Source organism: Crocodylus porosus, unplaced genomic scaffold (genome assembly GCF_001723895.1).
Source record: "Crocodylus porosus isolate Cpor-Errol unplaced genomic scaffold, CroPor_comp1, whole genome shotgun sequence".
Lineage (NCBI taxonomy): Eukaryota > Metazoa > Chordata > Crocodylia > Crocodylidae > Crocodylus > Crocodylus porosus.
The window spans coordinates 127,987,682-127,999,036 of NW_017728886.1; the positions used below are offsets into that span (position 1 = coordinate 127,987,682).

General features: G+C 43.8%; 1 protein-coding gene across 3 annotated transcripts in view; it reads left to right on the forward strand.

Annotated features, from left to right (window-relative positions):
* The window catches only part of TRIO (trio Rho guanine nucleotide exchange factor), a 386,796-nt gene that overhangs the window by 257,567 nt on the left and 117,874 nt on the right, over positions 1-11,355 (forward strand). For all 3 annotated transcript variants that reach the window (XM_019541714.1, XM_019541721.1, XM_019541729.1), the window contains exons 30-31: positions 2,465-2,655; positions 7,457-7,558. In XM_019541714.1, coding sequence (XP_019397259.1) covers positions 2,465-2,655; positions 7,457-7,558 — 293 coding nt within the window. The remainder of the gene's footprint in view (positions 1-2,464; positions 2,656-7,456; positions 7,559-11,355) is intronic.

The window sequence follows — 11,355 nt, forward strand, 5'->3', positions numbered from 1 at the left end:
GCTGGGAGAAACTGACTATTTAAAGTATAAAGTATAAAATAGATCAGAAGTAGAAAAATCTGGTTGTTTTAAAAATTGTTAGTCTGTCCTGACATTTTTATCCCTGTCAGTTTACCTACTGAAAAAAAGTTTTAGGATAATGTGTGTGTCATTTTTACTTTAAGGAATAAAAGCGTACATACAGTCAGGTAAATAATCCCCACTATATTTCTTATCTAAAGTCCATAAAGTCTTTGTGTGAAGGAAGTTAAGAGTAGAGTGTAAATCCACCAAAAGTTCTTTTGCTGATTTGTACATCAGGTAAATCTCCAGAAAGGGTCGTAGTTTTCACATCTGTATTCAGTCTGTTCCATTAAGTTTGAGCTTTAGCCAGGAAAGCATGTACATGGACAATATGGTAGGTGTTTGAAGCTGATTCTCATTGTTTTTATGTACTTACAACCGAGTTTCAACAAAAGTTCTTTCATGGCTTGTATATGACTGCATGTTGTGTAAAAAGTTCCTTTGATGCCTTTAATGGAATTTTTACTGTTAAGTTTTTCAGTTTAGCAGAGCAAATTGTTAGAAGTAGGAGCCTGACCAAGTTAGGTGTAAATTGTAGATGAAGGATTGGTTGCACATTTTTTGGCTTATTTGACTTTCTTCTCTATATGACTTTGTGTATAAACGGCATGTCTGCATAAGACATTTACTGTGGAGTAGATTAAATAGCTCCACAGTAAATGTCTCAGCATCTACATGTGCAGGGCTATTCTGCTGAAGTTAACTAATAAACTCCACAGCAGGGTAGTACTTGTAATACAAGTACTGTCCTGCTGTGAAGTTTTTCACTCCACAGCAGCGCACAAATGGATGCTGGCTGGGGCACGAGGATGCTTTGGTGTGGGAGCTACCTGCTGTTTAGCCGTACACTGAAGCACCTTCGTGCCCTTGCCAGCCCTTCTGCAACATATTGGGCCAGGTAGGAGCACCACCGGGCTAGCAGGCTGACCTCCCAGCCCATCAGGCGAGACTGCTCAGACTCGGCTCAACATGCTGCAGTTCCTGGTGCACATGTAAATGTTGTGTCTTGGAGCAATAGATTCTGGCACGATAAGCTCCAGAGTTTATTGTGGCACATTAATATGTTCATGTAGACATGCCGAGGGTGACAGATTAAGATAAGGCTTCTAAGGGGGCTTATAAAACAGTCTGAATGGTTTAGGAGCATACCTTGCCTTGACTGCCAGTCAGAGTTGTGATCTGAAGTTATTTGAGCACTTCAGGGACCTGCACACACATATACAACCCTAAAAGTAGTTGGTCTGCAGGATTAGTCCCAGAGCTTTTAGTAAACATTAAATATCTGCACAATTGTTGCAAAGAGTGACTTTGGAATATTTTACTCATACACTTAAGACAGTTTGTAACAAATCATCTGAAACCTGTGTGTGTAGCTGAGTCCTTCCATCTTAGATGAGTTTAATCAGTGAACACATTTCCTTTTTCTTTCTATGTTTTTAAATGAACCCTGTGATTTAACTTTTCTCTAACAATCTCTGTAATATCACCTTCAGCCATAAATTGTTTTTTATAACTGCTTAACACAACATAAAGACAGCATTCAGTTTAAGATGCAACAGATGTGCGCTTGGAGACGATGAGCATGGTATTTGTGTTCACGTGTACTTTTTGAGATTGTTTTTGCATAGCCGTACACAAGCCAACTACAGGAGTGAATGCTGTTAGTGTACTACCTGAATACTTAGCATTTAAACAACAAATACCTTATTTATATACATGCTGAAATCAAAATGTAAACTTACCTCTGAATGAAAGAGGGACAACTCTATTACTTTAGACGTGACCTGGGAGAGATTTATTATTCAAACTTCTTGTGAGTAAAATTGTGTCATTTTTATAGGCTGCAAAATGTAATGGTTAGACTGTGGTCAGCTGTTTATAGTAAAAGCAAACTACAAATAAACTAGTCAGTTCAGTGGCAATCATGGTTGATTTGGCTTATGCAAAAGAGATGAGCCTGAAGATACAGCATTGGGGAATAAGCACATTAACATCTGAAGTGTGGATCCCAACAAGAAGCAGCAGCTTAAACTTATTCTTACCCTGGATCATAACCAAAGTAAAAGCCATCCTTAATTTTAGTTTCTTGAGTCTCTTGAGGAAACTATTTTGAGATGTAAATTCACCAGTTAAAAATTGAACACTGATGTCCAAATTTTGGTCCAGGAAAAGAAAGAGAGTAAATTCTGATGGAGGCTCGGATGGGTCAAAAACAAGCTAGAAGAAAAGATAAGTTTCATATGAAAGTTTTAGAAACCAGGTAAACCAATTTGACTTCATCACGGGAGATGATATTTTGGTGAAGAAGGGCTTGTGAAGGGGAATTATCTGATAAAGGCTTTTCATGCTTTTGAGTTCTTTCACTTTCAGATTTGACATTGTTGTCTTCTCTGTCATCTAGGATTTGATGAAAATATTGAATCTCAGGGAGAGCTCATTCTTCAGGAATCCTTCCAAGTGTGGGATCCCAAAACTCTCATCCGAAAAGGTCGTGAGAGACATCTTTTCCTCTTTGAGATGTCCCTAGTCTTCAGTAAAGAAGTGAAGGACTCCAGTGGGAGGAGCAAGTACATATACAAGAGCAAGCTGTTTGTAAGTATTAGAAAATAACAGATTGTGTTCAGAAAAGCTGACGGAAAATATATATAGCCAAAAGTAATAAGGAGCTTAAGCTCCGATGATGCTGACATGATGTCAAAACAGTTTTCAAGGCTGGAATAAACAACTATGTCCACTGTTTCCTAGGCTTTTGAGAGAACTTTCTTTGTACAACACACTAGGAATGTACCCTCCTACAAGTTCAAATTGGATGTGATTTGAGGGATATTATGGTTCATCTGTTTTGTAGTATTTTAGTATAGATGTGTAGTACATGTGTTTGAGAAACTTTAAAAAAAGCAAACAAAAAACCAGACTAAAACATACAAATTGACTTCCTGTTGTAAAAATCACTAGTCTACATTTCTTTTGACCAGTGCTATTGTACTGGTTATCAGTAGGGCTGTGAAAAGCTATGGTAGCCAATTCGATTTAGAGGAGATTCGGCCCAATTGAGCCGAATCTCCAAATCTGAAATGAATCAGGAGACCAATTAAAAGGTCCAAATCAAATCAGAATCCTCTGAATTGATTTGGAAAAGATTTGGCATCGATTCAGAGATTTGGCCATAGACTAAACAGGCAGCAGTCCATACCACGCTGGACACAGCTGTCTCCAGCTTGTAAATCTATTGTGGGGGGAGGGAAGGAGCATGGGAAGTGGGGGCAGATCATTGCCCCCACAGTGAGGGTGGGATTAGGGCTGGGTCAAGCTGCCCAGCCAGGACGGGGGGCACAGGACTCATGTCCAAGAGGGCATAGGAGCAGGCATGTGCCCCTGGATCTGCGCTGGGCAGGCTGGGCCAGGCTGCACTCCAGGAGGCTGGCCCCAGCTGCCCGCCACCGGGGTACACTCTGTAGGATGGGTGGAGCCAGGGCTGTGCACTAGGCGGCTAGCCCCAGCCGCATCCCGGAGCGCAGCCCTGGCTCCACTCATCCCACAGAGCAGAGTGGAGTGGGGGCTATGTGGAGGCTTCAACCACCCTAAAATTCCCCATAGCCCCTGCTGCCAGCCCCTCCTCAATCTGGGTGCATGCACCCGTCGCCATGCCCTGCCACTGCTTGCCTACCTGGGGCAAAGCTGTGGGTCGTTCAGGAGGCATGGGGAGGCTGGGCAAGCAGCGGGAGGGCATAGGCCCCGCTCCCAGTGCCTTCCACCACCCATCTGGAATGTAGCTTGGCCCACACAGATCCAGGGGCACATGCCCACTCCTGTGTCCCCCCAGACCAGCGGCACACAATGGCGCGCAGTGGTGGGAGCTCCCCTCCCTGAGTCTTGTGCACCCCTGCCCTGGCTGAGCAGCTTGCCCCAACCCTAATCCCTCCCTCATTGTGAAGGTGTTGATCTGCCCGCCCTGCCCCCCCTCCCCACTCCACCCACCACAACAGGCTTACCAGCTGGAAGCAGCTGTGTCCCGCATGGTAAGGACTGCTGCCTGTTTAGTCTATGGCCTAATCTCCAAATTTGCGCCGAGTCTTCATATCCAATATGTTCAATCGAATCGAGACAGTGATTCGAATTGCTGAATCAAATCATTGTCCTTCTGAATCAGCCAAATCCAACACTGAAGCAAATACTTGCCACTTTGCACAGGCGTAGAGCTCAGCTGCCCTTATTCTGAATGATGCTTCATTCAAATGCTGTGTACAAAGAGGACTATTTCTGTCATGTAATATTTGGAGTGGGATTGTGCAATAGTTTCTCCATTCCAGAACTTATTCCGGTTTCTAAATCTATCCCTATTCTGTGCTCTGACCACTTCGTAAAGATTACAAAACTGAATCTGAAGGGTTTTTTAATTAAGAGGGTTAGAAGCCCCAGTTGCTTTGCATTGTTGGACAACCCCAACTTACACTCGCAGTTCAAATCAGATTGAGAGTTCTTTTAACTCTTCAATGTCCTATCCTGCTCCTCTCTTACCAACATCAGTCCAGTTCTCATACTTCCACCTGGAAAAGACAAGGAAACTAAAATGGCTCCTGCAATGTGTATTAAAGGCAGTGTTCTTTGAAAACAGCCTTGTAACAAATCCCACAGATGCAGAAACTTCCTGGGGTACAAACAACTGTAATGTGTTTTGAAGTCCTTTTCATTTCAGAGATCCAGCTGTGCTTGTCCTTTGAAACACCATCCCCTCCGCTCCCTTTTGCCTAAATACTGATGCTGGACCTGGCCTTCCAGCCCCAATCTTCTGTACCTCCTCTTTGCAAGAGGGAGAGGAAAGATTTGGGAGCACCTACTGCCCTTCCCTCCACCCTTGCTTGCCTCTCCCTCCTGACCCTCTGCTCTCTTCTAACCTTTACCTCCAAACCTTGGGAGCTGCGGAGCCTCAGGTTGCTACATCCTAGTCTAGTACTCCCTGGCGTGAGCTGGAGGTAGTTGCAGTGTTTTGAAATGTTCTACCGAGGAATGGCCCAGGGGTGTACATATGTCCTGGCAGAAATGTTTCCTTTTAGAAGCATTTCCAAATGTACATCACTTGAAAACATTTCAGTTGTATGTCTGTCCGTATCTTCAGAGGAGTCTGCCTGCTCAATGTCCCCAACCGGTTGAAAAAGATTAAATGGTCACTTGAGTAACTTGGTTAATACTGACCTTTGAGGTTTTATATAGGGAGAGAGATCAAGTCTGCAGTGAACTACTGATGCACACACTGTCCTTCGTCATATGAATTCGTAATGAAAGCCTGCAGTACTGAGGTGTTTGCTGGAAAAGTCCTGTAAAAACTGCTTCTCAGACAGCACAAAACTGTCATTTTGCCACAGTTTTGACCTGCAAACAAACCCTGTCCCCTCACTATCCTAGTTTTCACAGTATCCCTCAAGGCACAGACTTTCCTGTCATAGGAATCTGCAGTAGTTTTGTGAAGTGCAAAAATAGTTCACAGAGAGTTTTGATCAAAACAACCAAACTTGCTTCATCTTCTGTACCTAAAACCTTGGCGCTCTATTATTACTAGAGAAAATAAGCTGATATCCTGAGCCCTATGAAGTACACTTCTTACGTAGCTGAATATTGGAAATTAATTGTTGCAGAATAAAATTAAGCCTTGTAATTACCAACTTCTGTAACAGCCCTAGAGTTCTTTTTGTCCAGACTTGTATTTAGCTAATGCTTTTCCTGCTCTTCAGTACATCACACGATTTTATATTTATTTTCTGAATTGTTGTTCTGATAAGGTACAAACTGCCAAACCAATCTGGAAATGCAGAGGCACTCACACTTTGGAACAGGCTTAGATAATCAACCAAGTAGAACAACTTCAGGTTTTGAGTTTTATAAACGTTATCTGGAAGTAAATTCCTGCAGAATGTCAGCAGTCGTTACTTAATTTTAAGTACATCCTGAACATATGAAAGGAATTAGTGTGACTTCATAACTGGCTGGTCCAGAGGGGGAGAGGGGGACGTTGTTTGCTTGTTTGTGTTCTCTATTCTGCCTGTATCCACACCGTACACTTACTCTGACCTTGGTCATATGTGACCTCTTGGATGTAAACTTTGCTGCATGCTTATGAAAATGGTTATCTTAAAAGTAGAATTGAGGTAGATTTGGTTTGAAAACTTTCTTTGTTGACTTTCCTTACGTTGGCAAGTGTTGAGCAAAAAAATAGTTTTAAAATGAGACGTCTTATCTCCCTATGAAAAACTTTCATAGTCTTGAGGAAAAACTTCAGCCTTTTCACCTGAAAATACTGCATTGAGCTTTTAGACAAAATGTTGATACTTTTCATTAAAAAAATTGCCCAGACTAGTTCTACTTTACGAACATTTTAAGAACAAGTGAGAGTATGATTCAAAAAAATATTAAAATTGGATATCGTTAAAGTGCCCGTAGCATCTTGTGTATCAGCATCCCTGTCGTCATTTTCAAATGAGCTTTAGTTAAAGCACCCCTTCTGCCATTTTGAAGTGTGGGGATGCTGATGCATGAGATGCAGAGGCTGACTGGAACACTTCACTTAGCACACTCCAGCAGACTTGATTAATCAAGGCTTCTCTGATGCATTATAATTACAGCTCATTGGAGCAGCTTCCCCACATATCTAAAGGTACCCTGAGTATTTTGCAGTTTGTGTTATTCAGTAGTTCATTTACCATTTTCTTTGTAGTGTCCTTTTCTAATAACTAATTCATACAATTTTAGATCATGCTCCAATTGAAAAGAGACAAGCTGTTAGATAAGTAATTCAGTACAGGGTCCTGGTATTCAAACTTCCCCTTGAGACCAAGTTCCTGTTTTTAGAGACTTGCAATCATCCATTAACTTATCCCTTTGTTTTGGTATTCCTTCAAAGTTTACCACCAGGGGACATACAATCTCTCAATTGTTTCCTATGCTGCAAAGGAAGGGAAACATTAGGAAGGACTCCTTTTGATAGGAAAGTAACAACTAAATGCTTAAGAAAAGCAGGACTGTTGCTCCATATTCCCTAGAAAAATACTGTTTGTAACACTTCCAAGTCTCCTGTGAAATGAGTAAGGAAAAAAGAAAATACTTGATTCACAACTGGCACTTTTTGTCCCAGTTTTTGCTACTAAATTAGAAAAGATTCTGTGATGTTGTGTTTGATGGTATGAAGACTTATTTTATTGAAAAATGATTTGCTTAAAATTGTTTGCTTTTCTTAGAAACAAAACTAGTAGGTAGAGTCTCAAAAGTGCATGAGTGATAGTGCTCCTAAGCCACTTATGGATTCAGTAAAATTCATTGTGTTCAGCTAGTCAAGATAGTTGTCTGAGTACTGGAACAGTATTGTCCTGGAGTTCTAACCAAAGTTTTTCCTTATTTCTAGACTTCAGAGTTGGGTGTAACAGAACATGTAGAAGGCGATCCCTGCAAATTTGCACTGTGGGTAGGACGGACGCCAACTTCTGACAATAAAATTGTGCTCAAGGTAATTTTAATGGCAGACATTGGTGCTATCAAATGTCTGGTTTTTAGCATTTTTTTTACTCACATTAAAATAAAAAAAAAAGCCATGTTGACACTCAGGGCTGATGGATGTCTAACCGCTTGTGCCACATAACCTTACTGTAACCTAAGTTGAGCTGGTATGTGTTTTAATTCCAATGAACCTAAAGGCATTAGGAGAATTTGTGAAACATACTAAGTAAACTTTCATACTTGAATGACATTAGGCAAGATTGGAAAGACTTCTCCATGGTTTAAGTCCTTAGCATAAGCACTTAAGCCATCCAGTAGGGCCCCTGACAAACGTTCACTTTAAGACATAATGGGATCTCATCCATGACCCCAACAATCACGCTTCCTGCCATAGACGACTGGTAGGGGATGCACAGGGGTTTATGTGTGCCCCCACCCCCCAGCGGGGCCAGTGCCCCTCCGATGGCTGACACTGATGCTGTCAGTAGGGCTGGTTCCCCCCCCGACAGGGTTGGTGTCTTCTGCGGGTACCGCCCCCCCCCCGGGTTCAGGAGGCACCAGTCAACCATGCTTCCTGCCATGCCACATGTGCAAAGGGAGCCTGGGACCAGGCTCCCCCCAAATCAGCAAGATGAAACCTGGATGCCAACAGTCAAATAATTGTTAATTGGGACTGGGAATCAACCAGTCTTTAGCCCCAACTGACATTCAGCTGATTATTAAAACCCCAGCTAAGGGGCAGCCCGATCCTCAAGCGATCCTCAAGCTCCAGGGATGAGTGAAAATCCACGTGGTGCTCAGCTGGGCAATATTCGTAGTTTGATACCTCCCCATGCACAGGAAGTCCAGACTTCTTACAATCATAGAAAATTGGGGTTGGAAGGGACCTCAGGAGGTCATGTAGTCCCACCCCCTTCTCAAAGTAGGACCATCCCCAACTGTCATCTCAGCTAAGGCTTTGTTTAGCCAGGTCTTAAAAACCTCCAGGGATTGAGAGTCCACAACTTCTCTAGGTAGCCTGTTCCAATGCTTTACTATCCTCCTAGTGAGATTTTTTTTTTTTTTTTGCTTAATATCTAACCTAAATGTCCCTTGCTACAACTTGAAACCATTGTTACTTGTTCTTTTATCTGCCACCACTGAGAACAGTCTAGCACCATTATCTTTGGAACCCCCTTCAAGTAACTGAAGGTGTTAAATCCCCCCTCAGTCTTCTCTTCTGTAGGCTAAATAAGCACAGTTCCCTCAGCCTGTCCTCAGAAGTCACATCCCCCAGCCCTCTAAACATTGTCATTGCCCTCCGCTGGACTGTCTCCAATTTGTCCACATCCTTCCTGTAGTAGGGGGCCCAAAAACCAGACACAGTAGTCCAGATGTGGCTTCACCAATGCTGATGTGGCTTCGCCATCTGCTGTAAAGCTGGCAAGTCAGTCAGTAATACATCAGTCCTTGAGTTGAGGAAAGCTGACTTTGACAAGCTCAGGAGGCTTGTCAGTGAGGCCCTAAAGGGCCACAACCCAAAGGGGAGGGGAGTTCAGGACGAGTGGTTGCTCCTCAAGGGAGCAATCCTGGATGTACAAGCAAAGTCTATCCTGTCTCAGAGGAAAGGCAGCAAAAGGGCACAGCAGCCCCCTTGGCTCTCCAGGGAACTAGTGGACCTCATGCATCTTAAAAGGAAGACCTACAAAGGATGGAAGACTGGAACCACCACCAAGGAGAAATACTCTGCTCTGGTCCAGACCTGCAGGGAGCAAACCAGAAAAGCCAGGGCTGCAGTGGAACTCCAGCTAGCTACAAATATTAAGGACAATAAAAAGTCCTTTTTTAGATATGTGGGGAGCCGGAGGAAAACCAAGGGCAATATTGGACCCCTGCTAAACCAGATGGGACAACTGACAACTGATGCACAGGAAAAAACAAATTGGCTAAATGGGTACTTTGTGTCATTTTTTTCACCGGTCCCATGGGACTCCCCTGCCCGCTGTGGGACAGGGAGGCCCGGGTGAGGGAGATTCCTTATCATCCATCAAAGCTAACCTCGTGAAGGAACACCTTGCAGGCTGGATACCTTCAAGTCAGCCAGCCCTGATGGTTTACACCCAAGGGTACTCAAAGAGCTGACAAGCATCATAGCTCTGCCCCTGGCATGGATCTTCGAGAACTCCTGGTGCTCTGGTGAAGTGCCCGACAATTGGAAGAAGGGCAATGTGGTGCGTATCTTCAAAAAGGGGAGGAAAGTAGATCCAGTAAACTACAGACCCATCAGCCTGACCTCTATCATGACGACAGTCATGGAAAAGATTATCAAAGAGGCCATACTATACAGGTTAGTTGACAGCAATATCCTGAGGGATACTCAGCATGGGTTTGTTGTGGGTAGGTCTTGCTTGACCAATCTCATTTCCTTTTTATGACCCAGGTGACCTATCACCTGGACACGGGGAAAGAGATTGATGTCATATATCTTGACTTGAAAAAAACCTTTGATTTGGTATCTCATGATCACCTCTTGGCAAAACTGGCTAACTGCGGACTGGACTTCACCACGATCTGCTGGCTGGGGAATTGGCTCCACAGCAGGACCCAGAGGGTGGTTGTTGACAGAAGTTAATCGCTGTGGTACGCTGTGACCAGTGGGATCCCTCAAGGCTCTGTCCTAGGGCCTGTACTGTTTAACATCTACATCAATGATGTAGACATTGGTATCAGAAGCAGGCTGGCCAAGTTTGCCGATGACACCTAACTCTGGGGTAAAGCATCCATACCTGAGGACAGGAGGGTGATCCAGGCAGATCTTGACAGGCTCAGGAAATGGGCAGATGAGAACCTGGTGGTGTTCAACACTGAAAAATGCAAGGTTCTCCACCTTGGGGGGGGAAAAACCTGCAGCATGCTTATAGGCTTGGCAGGGCTGTAGTCCCTAGCACTACAGATGAAAGGGACTTGGGGGTCATGGTTTGGCCCCTGAGTCCCACCTTTAAGGACTCCATCCACTGTAGCTCCTATGGCCAAATCGCCTTGTCTGGCCTGAGGCTTGGGCTTATAAAGGGTGTTCCAGGTCACCTGACCCTCCACTTCCATCCCCTGGGCCATCAGACACTGTTTGCATTTGGACCCAGGACCATGTTGTTTCAAGCTTCTCTGCCTGTGGATTTGACTCTGGCAATACAAAAAGCATAAGTAAAACAGAGAGAGAGACAAGGTGAGGAGTAGACAGGACAAAGAAACCAGAGGTAAGACCCCACTACAAAGGGAGGGGATCAATTGGCAGAGGAAGGGAGTACCGGAAACTCCTAATCCCCTTCTTCCTGTAGTAACGGAGTAGGGTCTCTGTTGCAATGGGATTTGTTCTATTCTAAGTGCTGGACTTCATACTTGTCTTTATTGAACTTATTTTGGTCTGCTCCAATTTGTCTAGGTCTCTCTGAATCCTAGCTCTATCTACCCTTCAGCATATCTACTGTTCCTGCCCAGCTTGGTGTTATTTGCAAACTTGCTGAGGGTGCACTCCATCCCATCTTCCAGATCATTGATGAAGATCTTAAACAAAACCTGGCCCCAGGACCAACCCCTGGGACACTCTACTTGATACCGGCTGCCACCTAAACACTGAGCCACCAATTACTACCCTTTGAGCCCAGCAATCGAGCCACTTCTGTGTGAGCTCGATGCCGAATTATATAGGACTGAATTAAGCACAGGCTCAGACCTGTTCAATTTAAAACTTTTATTGTTTCACAAAGTCATAAACTAAAGGAGGTCTGTTGGTTCACGAGGTTCCCAAATCAAGCCCTTGCTCTCTAACCC